Source organism: Rhinolophus sinicus, chromosome 3 (genome assembly GCF_057876585.1).
Source record: "Rhinolophus sinicus isolate RSI-liver-muscle chromosome 3, RSI-T2T, whole genome shotgun sequence".
Classification (NCBI taxonomy): Eukaryota; Metazoa; Chordata; class Mammalia; order Chiroptera; family Rhinolophidae; genus Rhinolophus; species Rhinolophus sinicus.
The window spans coordinates 43,165,201-43,189,845 of NC_142503.1; the positions used below are offsets into that span (position 1 = coordinate 43,165,201).

Below are 24,645 nucleotides of genomic sequence, written 5' to 3' on the forward strand. Positions count from 1 at the left end.
AACTTTAAAGCTCTCCTGTGTTAACAAAAGTGGTATTAGTTCTTTAGGTTTTGTTTTGTTTTTTTGTTTTAGAACCTGGGTGCCCTGGGCAGCCACTCAGGAATATTTCACTCCTCCATGCACTGGGAAGGACTCTTCATTCCTTTTTTTCAAATCATCATTTTGCAATTTTTTTGAGTGTTTATGCATCAACTGCAGATTTTCTCTGGCTTGGTTTGATTGCTAAAGTACCAATTGGATCTTTACTGCATGTTTTCTAATTGACCGTATTCAGTGAGATTAGATACAGGGTGAGAGAGAGTTGATCAAAGGTGGCTTCCCAATGTCTTGCTGAGAATATGGACAGGTCGAAGGGGCACTTTCTCTGGATGGAGGAGACAAGAAGAACAGATCTGAGGTAATACTTAAGAGTTCATGTTGCTGCATATTAGGTTTAAGATGAGACATCTAAGTGACATAAATAAACAAGTATTGTTACATGAGTCTGAATCTCAGAGGTTGAGTTTGTGCTGGTGATATCAGTTTGGAAGCCATCCATTCATAGATAGTATTTAAAACCTTAGGAGGGGATGAAAGCATTGAAGAAGAGCATTTGGAATGAGAAGGCAGAACCTGGGGTGAGGGCGACAGTGCCAACATTTAGAGGTTCTGAGAGGACAAAGAGCCAGCAAAAGAGGACGGAGGGAAAGAGGAGAATGTAGAGTTTCAGAATCCCAGACAAGACCTAGGGCTCTCAGAAAAAGGGAGTGGTTAATTATATTATTATCAAATGGATGTAGTATATATGTTTCATTGTTTTGAAAATATGTGACATGTATTATTATGTCTTCTAAATTTCTGAAAATTTATATTCTTCAAATTGCCTGCCCGCCCACCAAAAAGAACAAACCTTTTTTTTAAATCTACTATTTGAAAAATTAGAGCTTGCCTTATATTTAGGGTTGCTTTTATTCCAAAATACAGTGCTAAATGGTCACCTAGAAAGTAAAAGGGTACCTTTAAAATCCTTGCTCAATCGCTTCTCTCCTGACCCTAGAGGTTTTCAGAGCTTGATGCTCTTGGACTGGACAACTTCAGTGGCTGTCACCACGGCTGGTGTTGCTGATACATTAGTGCTCTGGCACACTCGTCGCCAGCTTAAACCCAAGTTATCTCTGAACTTGAGTTAGAACTCCTCCGCTGTGTGTACATACAGACACTCTGCTTCAGCCCGTTAGCTGGCGACAGTGTGTGGATTTGTATCACAGAAAAACTAACTGTTCCGCGGAGTAAAAGAACTCGAGGCAGTGGTCCCGTTAGCATGGGTATCAGCCAGCTGTCTTCATTAAGTGCCCAGTGCCCTTGATGGAAGACTAGGTATTCAACACAAAGTGGGCTTTACCTATTGGGCAACCTGCAAGAGAGGTTTCAAAATCTGTATTTCAAATTCAACTACGTACGCTAAAAAGCTTTTCCTTGTTTTTTCTTTTTCAAAGAATCTTTTTTTTAAAACTTTTTATTTATTTTGAGTGTGTTTTTCCAGGACCCATCAGCTCCAAGTCAAGTAGTTATTTCAATCTAGTTGTGGAGGGCGCAGCTCGCAGCGGCCCATGTGGGGATTGAACCGGCAACCCTGTTTTTAACAGCACCAGGCTCTAACCAACTGAGCTAACCAGCCGCCCCTAAAGAGCTTTTTCTTAATGATCATGCAGCATTGCCCTCTCTGTCTGTGAACTTACTCTGGCATAATTACAATATCAGCTTTAATGACACTTTCACGCAGATTTTTGTATTTACTGTGAGTCCTCTATGAAAGCCATGCAAATTGCACGCTTTTCAAGTTCTAAGCTTTTATGTTAGGAGTAACAGTGGGTAAATTACAGAGCTTGTCATAATATGTGACGGTGTACATACACTGTGGTAAAACCATCACAAGTTCAGAGGGCTCAGCTGGAGGAAGAGCATCCCATCAACACTCTGCTTCGGAGTTGATAGCAGAGTTTGGTTTCCCTGTACTAGTGAGGAGAGAGGCGGATAAAATTTAGAGGAGTGTGCATACCGGAAAACTCATGCAGTTTAGGCAGAAGAGATGAGATTTGCTTTTTAAAAAAAAGTGAAATATTTTACGTTTTTAAAAACTGTCTTTAAAACCCCCTTTTCCTATTTATAAAAGCTATACGTATTTATTTTAGAAAATTTGGAAAATGCAAGAAAGTATAAAGGAGGATATAAAAGCCATCTATATTTTTAGCCACCACTCAAAATTAAACACTTAACATTTGGGTATTTGTCTAAATATCTATATGTTACATATTTACATCTATTATAATATTTATAACATTTATGGGTACATAAATTTGTTCCTGCAAACCTAAATTTATGTATACACATACATTTGTATATACATGTGTAAGTATGGGATCATAGCTATAATTTTGTCTAGATCTTTTGATATTATTTTGAGATTATTACATAACGTCAAATATCTTTTTTCCTCAAATACGTGGTTTTAATGAGTACAAAATATTCCATTTCATAAGTGTGCCATAGTTCTTTTCCCCTAGTGAATATTTTGGCTGTTGCCAGTTTTTTATGCTTATAGGTAATGTTGTGGTGAATAGTATTATACATAATACTTTGTGATTAACTCTAATTAGTTTCTCAGCGTAATCTGGGAAGGTATTCTTTAAAGTACTAGCTTTCTATTGTCTTGTATTTGTATTGCTGGGCTGTCCATTGTTGTCTGGCTTAGATTTTTGAGGCCCTGAGAGTCAGAGATTGGGTCCACAGGAAGTGTTCTTTAATGCTTGCTGCAAATGACATTTAATAAGCATCAAGAATGTGTTGTGTGGGCACCAAAATAACTGTACATGTATCTAAGTACATCTCAAGTGTGTCCTCGCTAGGTGAAACAATAGCTAGTCTTATTAAACTTCCAGGAACTTTGAACCCAGTGACATCACGGTGACCTGGTGAAGTTAGTGAGGTAAATGAGGAAGGAACTATTACAGAAGGTGGCAGAGCTGCTCACACTTCACAGTGTGTGGAGGACTAGATTCTTAACCGCCAGCTTTTATGTAACTCAGTAACTGCAACCTGAGCCCTGTTAAATTTGAGATCTCTAACAACTGATAAAGTATTAACTGGCATATATAATAACACTGGACCTCCGGGTAAAGATGCAGATTTTAGCTCACCTCTGCCATGTGTCAGCCGTGCTACTTTGGGTGAGTCACTGTCTAGGTCCCAACTGCCTTATCTGTAAAATGGAACTAATAGAACTTGCCCTTGGAACCTCATACGAATGATTAAATGTGACAGTACTTGCAATATTACAAAGTGCCAAACAGTGGGAGGCTTTAAGAAATTACTAAAGTATTATCAGAACCAATCTGAATTCATAATGTGGTTAAAATGATAGGACACCGTACTGTGTAAATATGAAGCAAATTGGAACGCAGGCTCGTTGGCTTCTCCAAGTGGATGCTGACAGTGGAACGTGGCATCCTTGTAACAGTCTCTGCTGGGACACATTTGTCGTAGTCTGTGATATTTTCATCTTGGCATACCAGCCTTGGGAGGTCCCGCAGCTCGTGTACTTACTCTGGCTTAGAGCTGATTTGGGAAATGGACAGAATTTTAAGAAAAAAAGAAAAAAGTCAATGCCAGTGGATCAGAACCTAACCCCGAGGGGCTGCCTCGGGGATAGGGAGTAGGAAGGGTATTTGGGAGTGGGGTCTACAGCCCCCCAGTCCACCTTTGCTTCAGCCAGAGGAGATCAATCTTTGCCACATTTGGGGCTAGAGAGTAATCCTTTGCTTGAGCTAAAGATGAAGATCAGAGCCAGGTCCAGAATGCTGCTTACTGGTCACTGCCTCCTGCCTCCTTCTCAGCGAGGCCCTGGAATCTGGCCTTGAAGCCCAGCCAGACAATCAGTTCTAATGCGTCCTTTGGAGCAAAAATTAATATAAGACCCAGTATTGTATTATATTATATTATACCCAGTATTATATTATATTATGCTGTGTTATGTTATGTTATGTTATGTTATGTTATGTTATGTATTAGACTCGGTCTTATATCATAGTAAAATAAGACCGGGACTTATATTAATTTTTGCTCCAAAAGATACATTAGAGCTGATTGTCCGACTTGGTCTTACTTTCAGGGAAACACGGTAGTTTTACAGGCATTGTGTTGTTATAGTTATCATTTGTGGTGTGTTTTAAGGACAGAGAGAAATTCCAGATAATTTTAGGAGTGAACTATGGCATAGTGATACTTTAAAAGAGTAACTGGTAGTCAGGAAATAAGCAGGGTAATAGAATACTAACAAGTGCCCACGTGACTACATTAGGTCAAGGATGGTCAGCATGAAGCAGCACCTACCTCGTAAACAAGTGGGACTATGTTCATCTTGTCTCCTTAGATATAAAGAAGTTACATTTTGGGTTAATATTTTTAAAGTTTTACGGTGGTCTCTTATCAGTCATGTATGACTTTGAACAATTCTCTTATCTTCACTTGGCTTTAATTTCCTGTCCTGTTAAAGAAGGAGATTGTATTACATTCCTTTTTCTAATATTGTTAATATTGTTTTTAAAATATTTCTTCTAAGGCTATATGACTCTTTATTTCTAGTTTTGTTTTGTTTTAAAGGAGTCCTTTTCACTCCGTGTTCTCAGGATTAATTCATATTGGCTTTGTGTGCTTCATTGGTAGCTTGCTTTTAGTACTCTAGGGTCTGATGAAAAATGATCTCTCAACATCTAAAATATTAAGGAAAAAAGTTAGGGTGGGACAGCAGTTTGGACTCTGCAGACCTAAGATAGAGGGAGTGGGGCATGCCTGAGTGACCCACAAGCCTATGCTGGATGTGGTCACTTTTTTCATTTCATCATCGTCTGAGAATGGATGTTCCATTTGGAAGAACTTTTGATGGGGAAACTGGTTGTACTTTGAAGGCCATCCCCCTTACTTATCTGCAGTAGGAAGAATACATCTCCGTTTGTGGTAAGGATATCTATGCACTGGAACACTTAGGCCTAAAAGCCTCCTTTTGCACATATGAGAATGTCCAGAACTCTACCATAGTTACCCGAGTAACCAGCCAGTCATTAAAGGAATGAATTGAGTTTTGAAGTTTTTGAGAGAGGGAGAGAGCAAGTGAGAGAAAGAGAGAGAAAGAGAGAGCCTCAGGCAAAGACCGTGCCTCACTTCAGTGTTTAGAGATGTAGATCATCATTTTATTATTTTTTAAAATTGAGATGTAATTCACATATAACATTGTATAAAGTTTAAGGTATACAACTATTGATGTGATAGATTTGTATATTGCAATATAATTACCACCATAGCATTAGTTAATACCTCTCATTTTATATAATTATTATTTCTTTTTTGTGGTAAGAATGATTAAGATCTATTCTCTTAGCAATTTGAAGTTTATAATACAGTATTATTGACTATAATCTTTATGCTGTGTATTGGATCTCTGGAACTTATTTATCTACTGGTTGCAAATTTGTACCTTTAAACATTTCCCCAATTCTCCAACCCCAAGCTCCCGCTAACCACCTTTTTAACTCTGTTTCTGGGTTCAGCCTTTTAGATTCCACATGTAAATGAGATCATACATGTCTTTCTCTGTCTGACCTATTAGCTAGATGCCCTCAAGGCCCATCAATGTTCTTGCAAATGCAGGATGCAAATCATTTTAAATAGGACAAATACAGGAAAGGAAGCCGGTTATTTAACTGGTAAACAGGCCATGTACTTGTGGGATCAGTAATTTGATTTGGGTACAGACACATTCTAGCATCCTTGTAAACTGAAAGAAAAAATACACGTGAACTGGTTCACGTTTGGTACTTTGTGTCATTAGTTCAGTAGGAAATGTGAGTTTTAAGCTTATCAATAGTCATTTCATTTGACAGTTTTGATTTTCAAAAAAGGAAAACCAAATGCAAATCCTTCTCCCCTCTCCAGAGACCCAAGCAAATGTTTAACATCAAGAGATGTACATACCTCTCCGGACAGCACATTTCACATAAGCAGTAGAAATCTTTGTCAGTAGTTCCGTGAATCTGTTTTATGTCATCCCTCCTGTACTTGTTGTCAGCATAAATGAGGGCTGTCCATTTCTTCGGATGATAGGAGGCTTTAACCATCCCTGTCATGAATACACGCCTATCTAACCTGAGTCCTACTTACCGTTTTGTTTCCTGAAACTGTCTTTACTAGTAGCAAGATAGATGTTATAATACCTAAATTTAAGTCACTGATGTTAACATACCTCAGAGTGAGTGATGGGTTGACTTATGGGTTATGTTTGTTAGCTAATTATGCTTTTACTGAAATATCTGTAACATCCTTCTGTCCCCAATTTGTAACATTGCAGTAATACTGATGTAGAAAATTTATGTGAATGTTGGGATTGTGGTTTCGTGAAACCAAAGAATGGAAGCACAGACCAGGGAGAAGCGAGGAGTTGCAAAAGAGGATAGTTTACAGCTCTTGAATGAGAGGGAGTCTCGATTGGGTGCCCAGTGACTGAGGCAAAGGCTCTTTATATCTTCCCTTGCCTATTTGGAGAAGGGAGCTGGCGCCTTCTAATGGAATTTGTCTATCAAGTTTGCTCTGTTTGTGCATCCTGAAGAGATTAACGAAATAACTCATTTCTGTCTATCAGATCTGCTCCGTTTGTCCGGCCAAAAGGGATTTATGAGATAATTTATTAACATCTAGGCGCCGTTATATTTTGTCCTGGAGGGAATGAGCCATTTCAGAACCTGGAGTTTCAGGATATGGCTGCCTTTTGTATATTCCACCAGGAACCTTCCTGTCTACCTAACAACATGCTAACTAACCTGTCTCAATACTGGACATTGAGACTATACCAATGATTGGTCACATCTCTATGAAGAATTACCCCTATGTACAACACAACATCTCGTGATTCAAAAACAGTTAGTTCATGGCTGGACCTCAGAAACAGTGTGACAGCCTCATAGGCAGAAGTCAGGAGGTAAATTTTACACCCCTGCACTGCATACCCTGACCTCCAAGACTTAGTATCTGTGCCAACGACCAAAATATCTGGCAGTCACCTCCCACCACAGCAAAGCTGCTTGTAGAGCTGACCAAAGACTTCCATTGCCCTCCCAACAGCTTTAACTTTCTTTATTGGATTTGAAAAACTATGCTTTCTGGTATTAAACATCCACACCTTTAATTAATTTACAACTATGTCTTTTTGGTGGGGGATCAGATAAAAGGAACAAATGCAATAATCCAGGATAATATTAATGAACACTTTCCCAAGTTGGAAGAAAAACTGAGTAAGATAAACAAGAAATAAAACTCTTTCCTAGATATAGTTTTGTGACTCTTAAATTTGTAAGCAATGAAGGAACAATACCAATAAATAACTGAACAGAAAACAAAACAAAACACCAAAACTGATTGCTTACAAAGGAATAAAATTCATGCTGGTCTCAGACTCCCCTTCCATAAAACGCTGGGTAACGGTGTTGAGACCAAAGAACTCCATTTGCTAAGGTTTTCTGTATATGTGCCATGTGTTAATATATTATTATGTATTTGCGGTTACATAAAATTTACTTTCCATGTATTTGCTGAGAAACTGATGCAAAGTTGTGCAGAAGAAGACTGAGAGTTAAAGAATTGGAAAGATGGCGTATAAAAGTACTATGGTGAGCATTAATAGAAAAATGAAAGTCTGAAAAACCTCTTTAAAATGTAATAGTATAAATCGTGATTCACTAATAACAATATAGATCTAGAACTCATCAACTAAGATGAGAGATGGAGGTGTGGCAGAAGTACATATATGTATATGCTTAGTTTCTTGATTTTGAGAAGTGGGTCAGGGAACAAGATAATACTGTATTCCTTTTGAATTTATTAATTATTCGGTTGGTGCAAAAGTAGTTGCAATTTAAAAGGTTAAAAATAATTGCAAAAACTGCAATTACTTTTGTACCATCCTAATAGTAAAGTATGCATTCAGGTGTGTTTCTTTAAACATTTAAAGGTTACAACTTACTAGCATGAAAAGCAATGATTTCCTTATATGTCACAGAAGAAAAGAAAAAAGAAAATATTTATACAGCACTGAGTAAGAAAACTATCACCCAACTTTACTTTGAAATATAAATGTTAACATTTAATTAAAACTATAAGAATTATTTAATGTAAACTACTGAGGTTTATCCCAGAAATGTTAATTTGTTTAATATTATGAATACTACTAATATGTCATTTCAATGGGTCATATGTTCATCTGAATAGATGTTGAAAGAGCACTTTATAAAATAAACATCCATTTCTGCTAAAAGTTCTTCAGAAAAATAGAATGAATAGAGAATTCCATAATATAATAAGACATATCCAATTTAGACAAATGTCCGATATCTTACTTGAGTGAAATACTAGAGGCATTCTATTAAAATCTCTCCTCATTAATATTTAACTGTATTCTAGAGGTTCTTTGCAATCAAACAACACCATAAACTTGAAATAAAATCTCTAACTTGAAGGTGGTGAAATTTGTTATATTCAGATGATATAAATAACCTAGAATATCCAAGAGAATTAAGTATATACATATGAAAATTAGTAAAAGTATTCATTAAGTAGATTGTATATAAAATGAATATATAGAAATTAATATTGTATATCACCAATTATAACCAGTTAGAAATGATGATGAAAGAAAGAAATCAATTTATTATAGCATTTCACTCTCTTTTCCCATAACCCCTCACCTCCCCCCCCAAAAAAAAATGGGGCATAAAATACCGTGCCTTCGAAGTAACCAGAAATAGACTTGAAAACCATTGCTATGAAGAAACAAAAAAACTTTATTTGAAAGCTAAACTATTTTTGAGCAATGGAAAGACATGTCACCTTCACTGGAGAAAAGGCTAAATAATATAATTTCTCTAAATTAAGTTATGGTTCTAAAGCAATTCCAATCAGAATCCCTGTGTGTGTGTGTGTGTGTGTGTGTGTGTGTGTGTGTGTGTGTGAGTCTGTTTCCTTCATTGTGAGCTCCACATTCACTCTGTCTAGTTTAAACAGAGGAGTAATTTATTAAAGTGTGTTAGGTAGCTCACAGAATTTGCAGGAGGACCAGAGTGAGCATTGCATTGCAGGCCACATCGTTGGAAAAGCACCCAGACCACAGCATGTGCCAGAACCAGTCCTGGCTCCTGCTGCCCCTGATCCCTGGATTCCAGAAACTCTGACACTGTTGCCCCACCCCCCAAGAGGGATGTCTCCACCACCACTTTTCCCAGGTAATTGATTTCTTGGCACATATTTCCTCATATTGCCCTTTTTCAAGCCAAAGTTGAATTTAGACTTAATTGGCTAAGTCTCGCCTACGGTGGCGTTGCAAGGAAAGCTGGAAAAGTTGGTGGTGGCTTTGGGGGAAGCAGGTCTCATAATGTAGGAAATTCCTCTCATATAGAGAGGCTGCTCAGAAGATACTGGGTAACCATAAAGATGACAGACTATCACTGTGGTAACTTCATGTAATGACTCTAAGGTACATTTAGAAGACTGAGGAGATACAGTTTGGCCAAGTAAATTCAGTGAGTTAGACCTGACTACCTGAAATTATCACATATTATAAAGTGATAACAATGCAAACTGCCATTAACACATGATAAAAGCATTTGACAGGGAATGATGACATGAGGGGAAAACATCACACACTACCAAGAAAGAAAGAGTTTAATCTGCAAATGGTATTGGAAAAATTGGCTATCTAAAGAGAATACGTGAGGTGAGCTTTCTTCATACTATATTATTAAAAAGATTTTCACATAGATTTTAAATTACCTGTAAAAATGAAGCCCTAAAATGGAAAATTAATATCTAATTGAATAATATGTATCCAGTTGAATAATATGTTTAGGATGGCTAAATTGTTTCTGAGCATGAAAAAGTAGAAGAAATCACTAAGGAAAAAATTGATAACATGAATATATTAAGAATTTAAAATTCTGTAATTAAAAAACGCCATTAACAAAATGAAGACACTGACAAAAACTGAGAAAATACCTGCAACAAATGTAATGGACAAAAGTTTAATGTTACTACCCTGTTCCCCCGAAAATAAGGCCTAGCAAGACAATCAGCTCTAATGCATCTTTTGAAGCAAAAATTAATATAAGACCCAGTATTATATTATATTATATTATATTATATTATATTATATTATATTATACCTGGTCTTATAGTAAAATAAGACTGGGTCTTATATCAATTTTTGCTCCAAAAGATGCATTAGAGCTGATTGTCCAGCTAGGTCTTATTTTCAGGGAAACATGGTATATTGCTGAATAAAAATCTTTTTTTTTTTCTTTTTGTTCTGAGTTCATTGTTGGAAAACATTAGGAAACTATGTAGTAGAACATTTTCCTTAATTTTTTTAGTTAAAAATGAGATGTTAATTAAATATCCTAGGTAAAACCGTTCTGTGCTAGGATTCCAAAATTGTAAATCCTCTATCTTGTAGGGGGAAAATCAATGTTTTGTTTTGTTATGGCTTCATATCATAAAATTTAAAAGCGAAGCCCTCCCTGAGGCATTATCGTGTCCATTTTCCACCTGAAAACACATTTTTAATGCTAGGTTTTTAAATCATTCTGTGAAATAATTAACTATTATAACATTTGAAATTTCTTTTAAAATTATAACTTGATGAAATGAATAACCAAATGTGCATGGTGTTGTTATTCATTATCTTTATTTTATGTCTCAGTAAAGCAGAGTCAGCAATTCCTACTTTAGTGCCCTTGGGAAACTAGATCAGGTCCAACATCGGCCAAGATCACTGATGATGTACTCAGGTGTGATGCCACTCCTGTCTGCCTGCTCCACTAAAACTGGGATCTCTCAGTGGCCGAATCCAATGACTTCGTTGTATTCAGCCTAAGCACCCCACAGAATTTGATACCAGGAACCATTTCTTATTTCCTGAAGATTTCTCCTCCCTTGCTTCCTATGACACTTCCTTCTGTGTTCCTGTCCTCCTGACTGGCTCCTTTTTGTTTCCTCCTCTATTTTCACTATTGGGATCCCTTGGGTTACATCCTTTGTCATCCTGTTACTTGTGACTAGGGCACTCTGCTTCATTCGCGTGTGTGCTGATTTCCCCACAGCCTTAAGGTGGGCCTGGACATTTCTGCTGAAACACAGATACTTGGAGCTTTCTCCACCTGAATATGTCCCCCCAGTACCTGTTATTCAACACGGAGTTTATCATCGTTAATTCTGTTAGAAGACTAAAATAACGCGGTTATTAGCAACATCATCTACCTGGTCACCCAAGATACCAGGGTAGCAATCTCAGCCTCATCTTTTGACACACCCTCCCTGCTAAGTCTTACTTTCCCTCTGATATGTTTTTACACCTGACTCCTTTCCCTAGCCACTGGTTCAGGGATTTTGTAGTAGAATAAGAACTGGGCCCCCCACTTTGTGCATGCTTTCATTGCCTGTGCCACCTCTATCAACTCTCTCTTCTACATTGAAGCTAGTTTTTAAAGACATGATTGATATTAACTGTGTCTTTTAGCTAAAGAAACTCATTCCATGGTTTGCCATGACATACACGAATGTAGTGGTTCCCAAAATATGATCCCCAGACCAGCAGCTGCTGGAGACTAGTTAGAAATACAAACTCTCAGGCTCCAGCCCAGACCTGCTAATTAAGCATCTGCGTGGTGGTGCCCAGGAATCTGTGGTCTAACAAATCCTCCTGGCGATTCTGACGCACTCTACAGTGTGAGAATTACTGCACTGCAGGCTCTAAGGCCTGGCTGCACAGCCGAATCACCTGTGAAGCTTAAAAAAACTCACGGCCCACACCAATTAAGTCAGAAACTTCCGAATGTCTGGGCTGGCATCAGTGGATAGCTTTTTAAAAGCTCCCCAGAGGATTTCAATACATAGTAAAGTTAGAGAACAACTTTATCTGTAAAATTCACTTTCTTTGGCGGAATCTAAAGCAGTGTTTCTGAGATCTGAATGCATGTGAGAATCACCAGGGAAGCTTTAAAAATGACTGCTCCTGCCCCCACCCCCATCCCCTTTCTAATTTAATTGGGCTGAAGTGTGACTTAACCCTTGGGGTTTTTTATGTTCCCTAGATTATTAATAATATATTATAAAGTGAAGCTAAGTTTAAAAATCTCTGTTCTAAAGCTAGGATTCTGAAACTAGTAAATGCCTGAGAATCACGTGAAGCACTTGATAAAAGTTGGGACCCCAGCCAGGGTCCCACCCAGGTGAAGACTCGCCTGAAATACTGCCCTAAAAGTTATTTCCAACCAGCCACGAGAGTTTTCTAGTGTGATCCTCATCCATCTTCTGTGCTCCCCGCCACCGTTCACTGCCCTGCCCTAATTTCCTGCAACCTCCCCTTCATGGCACCAAATTACTTGGAGATCCTTAAATGTGTCTTGCTTAAATCATTGGAAAACATGTAGATTGTTCAAGCCAAAAAAATGTCTTTAATCAATTGATTAGCCAGTTGGAAAAGAAGTAAATTACACTACTATTTCACGCCTTATACCAAAAAAACAAACAAGCAAAAAGAACAAAAAATACCTATGTAGATTAAAAATAATAATAATAATAATGAGAAAAAAAGAAACCACGAAAGTATGAGAAAAAGATTTGGTTGCATTTAGAATATAATTTGGGAGTGGGGAAGGCCTTTCCAAACAACGTCCAAAACCTAAAAGCTATAAAGGAAAATGGTTGATAAATTTGATTAAATAAAAATTTCACAGGACAGTTACCTTAAGCAACATTAAAAGGTAAGCAGAAATGTGAGAAACATCTTTGGTGAATTGAGAGAATTGCCTCAATGTGCAAAAAACAAAAACAAAACAACAAATCAATTAAAAAACAAAAAGATTAACATAATTCAAAGGAATTCAGCGTGACCCAGGTGGTTTGTACAAAAATAAACACAAATGGCCACTTAACATATTAAAAGATGCTCAGCTTTACTCATAATCTAAAGAAACGTATATCAAAACAATGGGATACAATCAAAATCTGAATAAATTCCATATTACCAAGATTGAGGGGGAGATGGCACCCCCTGGTGCCCCGAGTGAGAATATAAATTAGTGAAGTGTTTTTGGAGAGCAATTAAGCTTTATGCACTAAAATGAAAAATGAATCCACTCTAGAACCTAGCAGGTCTGCTTCTAGAAATTTAGCTCTTCCATATAATCACTTAAGTATTCAGAAGATATTCAGGGAATCATCAAAACACTGATATCAATCTAAATATCCATTAATAGACTACTAAGTAAGTTATGGTACAAGAAATACTGGAATATTATTTGGTCCTAAAAGATACATTGACTCCCCTTACCTCCCTGCTGCAAGTTTTATTGACGTATTGTTTCTGTATAACATATATAAGTTTCAAAGTGTGCAATGTGATGATTTGATACATGTACTAGTACGAGTATATATAACAAAAAGATTAACACAATAAGGTTAGTGAACACCCCCTTCACATAATTACTTTTTTTGTGTGGTGATAACATTTAAGATCTATTCTTAACAGCTTTCAAGTATATAATACAGAACTGTTCATTATAGTCACTATGCTGTACATTAGATCCCCAGAACTTATTCATCTTTTAGCTAGAAATCTGTACCCTTTGACCAACATCTCTGTATTTCCCCCACTCCTAGTCCCCGGCAACCACCATTCTACTATTTTTAGGAGTTTAGGTTTTTTAGATTCCACATATAAGAATATACAGTAGTTTTCTCTGTCTGGCATATTTTACTTAGCATAATGCCTTTGAGGTCCATCTATGTTGTCACAAATTCTTTTTTATGGCTGAATAATATTCCATGGTATAAATATATACCACATTTTCTTTATCCATCCATCCATTGGTGGACACTTAGATTGTTTCCATGTCTTGGCTTTTGTAAATAATGCTGCAGTGGGATTGCAGATATCTTTTCAACATAATGATTTTATTTCCTTCAGGTAAATACCTAGAAGTGGAATAGGTGGGTCATATGGTAGTTTTGTTTTTAATTCTATGAGGAATCTCCATACTGTTTCCATAGTGGCTGCTCCAATTTATTATACATACCCACCAATAGTACACAAGGGTTCCCTTTTCTCCACATTTCACTAACATGTGTGGTCTTTTTTTTTTTTTTTTTGACCATAGCTATTCTAATAAGTGTGAGGTGCTATCATTGTGGTTTTGGTTTGCATTTCCCTGATAATTAGTGATATCAAACATCTTTTCATGTACCTGTTGGCCATTTTTATGTCTTTGGAAAAATGTCTATTCAAGTTCTCTGCTCATTTTTTAATTGGATTTTTTTTTTCTGTTGAGTTATATGAGTTCTTTATATATTTTGGACAAAAACCCTTTATCATATACATGGTTTGCAAATATTTTCTCCCATTTGTTAGGTTGTCTTTTCATCTTGTTAATTGTTTCTGTTACTATGTAGACACATTTTAATTTGATGTAGCCCCAGTTATTTATTTTTGCTTTTGTTGCTTGCACATTTGGTATCATATCAAAAAAGACTGTTGCCAACATTGATATCAAGGAGCTTTTTTTCTATGTTTTCTTCTGGTAGTTTTACAGTGTTGGGTCTTACATTTAAGTAAGATAAGTATCTGTTAATTTATTTAATATGCCAAGCTATATGTACCTGTTGTGTACCCAATTTTTTATTCAGAGGGCCATAAAGACCCTGTCTTGCTTGTTAAGAGAGTAATCACATTTCTGCCCTGCCTAAATACACCCCAACATACCTGAGGGGTTCAACACATTGTAATTAATACCTATGGCTCCTTTAGGTGGTGATTCTCTAAAGGTTGATATTTACACATAGAATTTCAGGGTTGTGTGTGGTTTGCAACAGCTCCCATTACCCCACCCATCAGTTGCTAAGGATTCTATGCTAAAAATGTCATGGGCACATGTATAGAGCATAAATAGCTTAAGGCCCTAAATGAACATGTCGCTATCATGGATGAGGGCAAATCATACTGTCTGCAAAGAGGAATGACTTGAATAATTAAAGTGACCTTATTTTTGTTTCTGATAATCACGTGTTGAATTGAAACCCCATGCCTTGATTTTAACTGTCTTAATGATTTAAAATGTTCTAATATTATGTGGACCACAGAATAGGCATTCTGACTATGCGAAAAATGAAAACATGGGAGTTTAGTTTTAAGTCGAATGTTTCATTCATTTACTGTTAGGTACTGAATAAAATGAAAGCTGGTGTTTCAACTTTAAACAATCATATGATGCGTGTTGATAGTAAAAGTGTAAACAAGATTATGATTCATGGGTATTTTCTTCCCTATGTTTTCCTTTTACAGAGACTTTTAATCTTAACCCAAGACCATGATACACAGCTTAGATACAGGGTGTTTCTGTTGTAGAGGAAGGGAAAATAGTGGAAATAGTTGAGTTTAGAGGAGATTAGCAATCGAATCAGACTAAGGTATGTGTAATAACTTATTTGATTAACCTAAGAGGACACGTATGGGCAGGTCGGATTTCTGGAGTGTTCACACGGTGGAGTGCTATTTGTTTGGGTTGACAGGGAAGGGCCCTCAGGTCTTAGTGCTGTTTTGAGAATACTTGGAAGTCAAAGAGAAGTGAATGTATACAAGGGACATTGAACTAATATACCTGAGACAACAAGGAGGGAATTTGAGTTTCAGAAGAAATAGGGAAGTAGAAAAAAAATATCCAGCACTTGCTAGTTAAGAGCTCTAAAGGGCAAGTGGAAGTTTTGGAATTGATTTACAATGTACTAGGAATTGCTAAAGCCATGGCTCTCAACCCTGGCAGCATATTATAATCACTTAATTTAAAAGGGGGTAGAGTAGGGCCTGGACATCAGCATTTTTAAAGCTTCCCAAGTGTTTCTCCTGTGTATTCCAGATTGAGAACTGTTTATCGATCTAAAGAAATGGAAGAGGAAAGTTAGAGAAAAGCATTAGAGCAAAAACAGTCTTGGGAGCAGGGGATTTCCAAGATCTGTATGGTTTATGGAAACTGAAAGTCAAAATTTGAATTTGTTAGATACGTGGCACATTACCTATTATTTTATTATGAAGCAGTAGAATCGAGTGTCTTGGATTCTTTTAAGTCTGAACATATTTGTGAAATTAGAAATGGAAAAACAGTGATTTAAAAGAAAAAAATATGTATACATATTTTGCTTCTTTGGGATAAAATTCCTCTGTACCAGAGGCCAAAGGGACTTTTGGCATTTGTCAAATGGAACCACTTTAAATTTAGTATTTATTTTAACTAAGAGGAACTGAAAGGCAGAGGTTTATAACAGAGAATACATTTAGATTATATTATTTGCAGGTTATATGAATGTGCATCATTTCATTTAAACACTTCCTCTTTGCTAGAAATTACTCAGCAATTGAAGAAAACAATCTGAGAACAACCAATTTCCTGATCGCACCTATCCCTCTTCTAGGTAAAAGGGGGATTCTTTGTATCTAATTATGTTAAAGAATTGAAACCCCTTCATGGAACTTAGAAAAAGAATAACATGCACACCTCAAGTTACATTCTTTAACTCAGTCTTTTATCCAGATTCAGAGATTAATCATCTAAGACTAATAGAATGCATTAAGTTTCATAAAATTGCACGAAACTACTGTTACAGTGGCTGTGTTCTTATTCTTACCTCCCCTTCTTTGACCTTACAAATGCTATGCAGTAACTTTAAGCAAAGGCTGAAAGTAATCTCTTCCCTATTGCCGGGAAGATGAATTACTGTAGGTGGGAAGAAAACATACAACTAAAAATCAGCTTTCTTCATTGCTCTTGACATTCACCAGTCTTTACTCGGGATCACCTTGAGATGTGACATCAATTCAGAGTAATAAGGAAGGGTCAAAGAAAAGCTAAAACATTCTCAAGAACCCATTATAACACATCTCCAAGGGATTCATGTCAGTGCCACAGCATTTCAAATACGGTACACGAATTCCAGAGGAATGGCTCATGAAATGGAGACAATAGACACGTATGAGTCTTATGACATAGAAATTGACCTGTTATTGGAACTCTCTTTCGCTCCCTACATGTTTTCCACCCTATAACCTCATCAGTCATTCCTTAGAAAGCATTACATGTACATTTAACAGTCTGTTGTGACCCAGTACATTCTCTATATGGTGTCGTCATTGAGAGTTTGTTTTTAGTCAGTGATTTTGATACATTTAAGGGCTTTGTTTAAGAAAATTTCTTTTTCACGTGAATAAGAATCTGGAATTGGTTTTGCAAGGTGAGTCTGGACTTGATGATGTGCATATCTGCTTCTATTAGTAGATTTTTAGCGCTTTGGGTCTTGTTCACCTATTTAATCTATTCTAGCAGGTAGTTCAAAACTGTGCTGCATAAAAATAACTTAATACATAATTAATTGAATCAGAAAAAAACCAATATGTTTACAGTTTACTGTGTAACAGAGACTAAGTTAGGCACTGTAAAATCAAAATACACTTTTTGTGTATCTTCACATATCACCAGAATTTATCCCTCACCAACATTTAGAATTATAAGTTAGTGAGAGGAAGAAAGAAACGGAATATAGTACACATGTCATTATATTTCATTCGGTTTGCCTATAGTGGGTGACAGGAGACAGAATGATTGAAATTATCATTATCCAGACTTCAGTATTTAGCCTGTAGAATTTTCCTTCTCTACAAATCTTTCCCTAGCACTATTGACTGGTTTGAGTATCTGAAACAGATCAGGGCTATTAAATCTGTTAGGTACTAAATAATGTGAGTTGGAAAAATGTTATTTGCTCTCAAGTACAGTAAAAGCTACAGCATAATTTTTAAATGTTTAATTAAGTAATATAGATGTTATATATGAGAACTGCAACTAAATGTAACCGGGTTATGTATAATAGCATACAATGTGAAATATGAGTACATTTTATTTGAAATTATTTGAAGTGGTGCCTCCGTAAGTAAGAGTCTAATGCCTACCCAGGCATTCAAGTTTTGCTCTTAATTTTCTCACACTCCCTAACGCTGTCATCCCTCTGTCTTCCCCATCTCAATGAATGCCACTATCTACCCATTTATTTAGTCCTAAAATCGAGGAGTTATCCTTGTTTCCTCTCTTTCCCTCGTCATTTCACTAAATCCAGTTTTTCTGTAAATCCTGTTAGCTCTCCTGCCAAGCACCTACCTGAGACCCACAGTCTCCCTGTGTAAGGCACTGTGGTCTCTTACCTTGGCTGTGCTAGTCGTCTCCTAACTGATCTCCCCTTCCACTCCTGCCTGCTTGGAGTCCCCTGGCCACAGAACAGCTAAAGAGATCTTTCTAACACGTAGATAGATTCGCACCACTCCCCTCTGTGTGATGGAGGATTAATAACTATTTGTTGAATCAATCAGTCAGGGGACAGTGTAGAATTGGTGCTGCCTATAGAAGGATCAGTCAGCATTGAAGGGACTGGGAAAGCCAAAAGAGATTCAGAGGGCCTAGATTTCAGGTTTTGGTTCACTGTATATAATCTTCTCTACTTGAAAACCCAAGCATATATATCTATACACTGGCTACTTCACAGCTTACCCAGAGACAATTCCACTGAAGGCCAATCAAGGTTTTTCTGTCCACTTAGATTCTAAACAGCTGCCCAGGTTAATTAATATTCTGCAATTATATCTGGAGGGGAGCCAGTTTCTGAGACAGCTGTCTAAGGGAAAGGAAGATTTCTAACTCTCTTATATCAGCTGGGTTTGGTAGGGAAGACTCAAACGTCTCAGGTGCTTTGAACTATTATTTTTCATCGTTCACTCAGCCTACGGTTACTACATAACTAACTGTTCCATTGCCCACTTTATCTGCTGGCATTCGTCTTATAAACAGGTCTTAGGTTTGATTCTGTGAAGTTTTAAGGTGTTTAAGCAGTGTCATTTCATTGCCGAGAATTTCCTACAAAGCGAAAAAGAAACACAACACTGATTGTTATTGTGTAAAACCTCACAAGTCACTTGAGCGAATCATCAAGTAATAACAACAAGGATTCAGATGGGGGCTTACTCTTTGATCCACCAGGAATTTCAATGGCAATTATCATTAATTCTTGTATTCCCTTAGTCCTGATAGAAAAATCAAGACAACCAGAAACTATCATTTTGTGAACAGACAGCTATTAAAATCGCATTAATAATCTATAGTGGGTATAGCATATGCCTTTTAAAAAGATTTGCAGCTTGTTTCTCTGTGGTGAAGACACAGGACTCCTCCAACCTAATTACAAAGCAATCAAACAATTTAATTAATCTGGAAATCACTTTCTTAACAATAACTGCCTCTACAATGAGGCACCCTGTGTAGCACCATTAGGTAAAGTAGCATTTTGATATACTGCTTATTTATTAGCCAGGATCATTCCCCCTGGGGATCATGGAGTTAATTACCTGCCTAAAGTCTGACCACTATTAAGGTTTACTTCACCAGGTCAGACACATCAGCAGCAATACCAGCAGTCTATAAAGCATCCTACCACTCAGACATCGAAGAGCCGGCAAATCCCTGGGAGCAGCAGGATTTGAGTTATAAGCAAGTGCTGCACATATGGGCAGAGAATTAACTGGCACCAGTTTTCATCTGAGAGTCTCTCAGGTATTGCTCTGCAGATGGGGGATGCATTCAGAGAGCAGTGCTGAGAGGAGTGAAGGTCATGGATAGGACTTTGGTTTCAATCCGTCTTGCTTTCTCATCTCAGGGAAGATGTGCTTGGCCACGGCAGTCTGCTCCTCGTCTGTGAGTTCAGAATATAAAAGGCACGCTGTATGATTTGATCTGCTCTAAATTAGTGATTGTTTTGATCACTGCAACTAAATGGTGCCCCTAAGCCTTCAAAGACCAAGTAGGTAACAGAGAAATCAATTTTTATTTCAAATAAAAAAAAGACTTCAAAGATTGTCCTCTACCTATCTAATCTGTTAATCTTGTAATTTCTCCCAAAAGAAAATTGAGGAGTTTTCTATAATAAAGTGGCACAAAAATCTGCAGAGTACTCAGATACCTTGTTCTGCTACTGCCACTCCCATCCCACTTTTCTCAAAGTTCCCTATCAGTGGGGCAGCCATTCTTCCAACCTACCCACATTGAAAACATTGGTCATTTTTAGTATGTAATCGTTTTCGTCGCTTATTTCTTGTTTTAGTTTCAGGTGTACAGAACATAGTGATTGCACACTTACAGCCCTCACACAGTGATAACCCCAACAAGCTTACTGCCCATCTGACACCGTACATAGCTACTACAGTATCGTTGACTGTAGTCCCTATGCTATACTTTACATCCTATGACTATATTTTTTTAAATTATAGTTGACATTCAATATATACTATATTAGTTTCACATGTACAGCATAGTGGTTAGGCATTTATATATTTATTAAGCGACCCCCCCCCATAAATCTAATACCCATCTTACACTACACATAATTTTTATAATATTACTGACTGTATTTCCCATACTGTATTTCCCACCCCCATGACTATTTTGAAACTACCAATTTGTACTAATTTATAATCCATCACCAATTACGCTTGGTTTGCTCACCAAATAATTTTTCTGTTGGCTTTCCATGTCCTAATCTAGCTGCTCCTCCTCAGCCATTTCCCTGCCCACCGACCGACACACTCAGGCCAGATTAAAATTCCTAGTGTCTCTCTCTGGCCTGAAAACGATTCTTAATGCCTCCCCCTAGTTGGTACCAATAAGCAATAGTTCGCAACTCACTGACTTTACCAGTTTGCATTCCCTGCTTCCAGAGAGCCTGTCTCTCCTGCATTGCCCTGCTGTGTTTGCGTTTTTCTGTCCCCTTCCTGAAGTCCCTCCATTTCTTCCCTTGAGCTTGCTAAGCTGACCTCACATGAAGCTATAGTCTCTTGTCCTGAAGGAATTATCAAGTACTCCAGTTCACGTCACTCTCATTTTCTCTAATATCTCACTACACGTAAGAGCCTTTGTGATAATGTGAGGGTGTGTGTGTGTGTGTGTTTGCATTTCCATTTAGTTCTTCAGTCTGACATGGAAAGAAAAAAAATCTGTGATTACTAAGACAACACAGATGGCTCTATAGCCTTGAAGTTGAAGATGTGCGAATTTAGGTTACGTTTTATAGCAGTGAAGGAGGCATGAGAAGAAAATGGGGAACATTTTCAATGAATGGGCCTGGAAAGCAGCAGGAGACAGAGAGGCAGAACCTAAAGCCTAGAAATGGTTACTGGCATCCTTGATTCTCTCTCTCTTTTTTAAACAGTTAAATTATCCTACCTCTGTATCTCTACCTCTGTCCATCCATTCTCGAAGTGATGGGTCACCATGTATTATAAGATGTTACATGGCTTCCTGGGACCACTCATTAAAATCTCCGAAAGTGAAAAGGCATTTAAGCTAATTCCCTGTTTTTCCCTCTTTCAGATTCTTAAATATATCTAATAAGCGCTCTCTAGTTATTCTCCGTGATCTCATATCATCGCCAGATACATAGTGTTTTCTTGACAAAGAACACAGGGCTAAGAATTTGGTGACAAGTTTCATTGGCCCTATTATTTAGGGTATATAATAGAGTAGCAGGGATTTTTCCCAAAATGCCTTGGCTTCAAACAATCAATTGTTTTGTTTCTCCTAATAATTTATTGCTAGTTTGCTCTGTATGGGGTGTAAGCAAAGTGAACATTTTTTTTTTTTTCCAAATGAAAAACAAAATTCACACAAAGATTTCTGGCATTAGATTTGTTTCCCTTTAGAAAACAAAATTTTTAGCCCTCTTGAAATTATGAAGACCTTTTAAGGAACATGAAGAGTGATTGTACAAGCGAGGGGGAAAAAGGCTGTTGAGAGAAGTTGAAAGCACTTAATTTAGCTGGGTAGATAAATGGACAAAAATAGTACTGGATTACTGGATGGCAAAAGCAGAACCCATTTCTCCAGGGGCCCAAAGAACAACAGATGCAAAGACATGATACATTTGATTGCAGCAGGGGGAAAATGCTTCTTGGTTCTCTATCCACCAAGAAATGGGCTTTCCAGCACTTCCCAGTTAAGTGGCTTTAATTTTGCTGTCTGTCATAAAGTTAATGGCATCTGTTGAAGACATCACTATAAAATTTGCAACCTTAAGATAACTGAAAAATTTCAGTAGAGGTGTACACGCCAGTCCAGAAGTCCTCCAGGTAACAGGAAACGTATCCTCTTTAATGTGTTAGTCTATTCTTTTTACACACAGGTAATAAATTGTTTACCTTTACAGCTAGGTACTGACTTTAATATGCAATCTTGTATTCTTTACACCTAATTAGAATTGTCACTTCCATTACAAAATCAGTAATGTGGCAACTGGCTTGCTGTTAAGGATTAAAAACAGCTTCCTGATTATTTCCGTGTTTCAGGAACATACAGAATTAGTTTGCAGCCTTTCTTTACCTCCTTATTTAAACTAGCTACAGACCCATCGGGTCCTCAGATAATTCTGCCAATCTAATTAAACATGCAGAGTGCAGCAGGGTGGTCTGGAGTGTCCTGAACTTCCCCACACCAGCTGCCTGCCAAGCTTTCTCAATGATCAGCGGCAGGCTGAGTGTTCTAACAAGCCCCTGAGGAGGTGTCCTCCTTACAGTGAGCAATCGTGCTCCACCCGCCTTGGAAAGATTTGGGGAGAATACCCTCCACGAGCCTTTGTGTGGCTGTGGCTTTCAAAGGCTCCCTGCCAGTCACAGCCCAGCCGCTTGGGAGCAGAGGGATCTGTTGGAGAAAGCAGTAATAAGGGGCTAATCCTACTGGGCCACTTGGGCCATGCTGAGATGCATCTGGGTCATTTGAGAACCCAAACTGCTGGGTTCTTCCCAGTATTTTATCTCTAGTTCTAACATATCCATTTACCTTTAAAACATGTACTTGGGAAAATAAGGATTTATTTTCGAGAACTCAGACTTTCATACAGTTTACTGTAAATAAAAAATACTAAGGCTACTTCCCTAAAATCGAAAATCCCTCTCACCCCCACCCCACCTCCCACCGCTGCTCCATTGAAGCATATGCTTTTCCATCCATCCTGCTGTTTGAAATGTTAGCACATCTGGAAGTGTAAAAATCAAGACATTTGTCTATTAATTATTCAATACGACAGATATTCAGATTATTAAATATATAGAGGACTGCTGGTTGGTGATATAGGAGAATGTGTTTATTCGTGTATCTTGCACACTTGGAAAGCAGTGTTGGAACTCATTTCCCCCTCCCTCCAAATTCTTGTTCCAGGTAAAACTAAAACATTGTTGGGGAGATGGGCATTTTACAAAGTGTACAGAAACTTACTACTAAAGAGAAGAAGATTCTAGCTATGGATAATGATACAAAAATAAAATCACTTTGTAAATTATTTTCCTTCTTTCTCTCCATAGGAAATAGCCCTCAAGATAGCCCAAGAAACTTCTCCCCCAGTGCCTCAGCCCATTTTTCATTTGCACGGAGGTAAGGACTTCTTTTGAGTAGAATAATAAAGTGTTACGTAGAGAATCCCATCCCCCCACCCCCACTCCCCACAACTCTCTCCTGCACCCCTGCTTTCTGCCTTGGGGGGGTCCTGCTCGTTATCATCTAGAGCCTTCTCTGAAGCTCCCCTGGCCAAAGATAGCATCAGGCCACCACAGAACTTGTTTGCAACACTCCTGCTTTAACAATTTCAGTAATTGCTGCCTCATGTTAGAGTTATCTCTGCCTCTCTTGGTCCTTCACTAGATGGCAAAACCCCCATCTAATGAAGGCCGAAAGTGAGCATTTCTATCTTTCTCACATCCCTTGTACATGCAGGATGCTCACGGTTTTTCTGAATCATCTGAGCTTATGTTATATAAGGACTTGATTCATCTGTGTGTCCTGGTACAATATGTTGTTGCTATTGTTGTTGAAATGCTTTTTTTTTCTTTTATACAAATGACCTTTCTTGGGATCACAAAGTACAAACGCTAAGATACCCCTTTACTGGACAACGTCAAGCCAGCGACTTAGTGATCCCCTGAGATAAAGCCATGCATGAACGATAGGAGGTTTTATGTTTTCTCTTCCTTTAGTTAGAATTGGGCACCAAATATCAAAGATACGTGTCTCCTATCTGAGTCATTGAGTCAAGAGGAAGTGTGGTTACACCAAGGAGAGTGGGCATATGATCTCATATTGAACCTGTTCAGTTCCCCGTCTTCCTCTGTGATTTTGCCAAATTAAAAGAGTCTAGACAGCTGCCTCTTCTATGTTCTGCATGTGGAAATAGTGTACTTCACCCTGTCAGATTCAGACCTTCACCTTCTCAAGTACATACCCAGTTCTCTTCTGCCTTGGAAAAATATGCAGAAAACAAAATGCCTCTTCAGCTAGGTCTCTGACTATTTCGGATAAATCGAGTTCATGGTCTGAATGTCCTAGATACTTGCTGAATTTTCCTCAGAGACCTAACTATACCTTGAAGTGAATTAAAGTCACACTTCATAAAGACACATAAGTAGGATTAAAAAAAAATAGATTTGTTTTAACACGAATCACT

The 24,645-nt window shown here is 37.7% G+C and overlaps 1 protein-coding gene across 13 annotated transcripts in view; it reads left to right on the top strand.

Annotated features, from left to right (window-relative positions):
• Nucleotides 1-24,645, top strand: part of MAST4 (microtubule associated serine/threonine kinase family member 4) — a 545,650-nt gene that overhangs the window by 445,981 nt on the left and 75,024 nt on the right. For all 13 annotated transcript variants that reach the window (XM_088796536.1, XM_088796537.1, XM_088796539.1 and 10 more), the window contains one exon: nt 23,510-23,579. In XM_088796536.1, the coding sequence (XP_088652662.1) occupies nt 23,510-23,579 (70 nt within the window). The remainder of the gene's footprint in view (nt 1-23,509; nt 23,580-24,645) is intronic.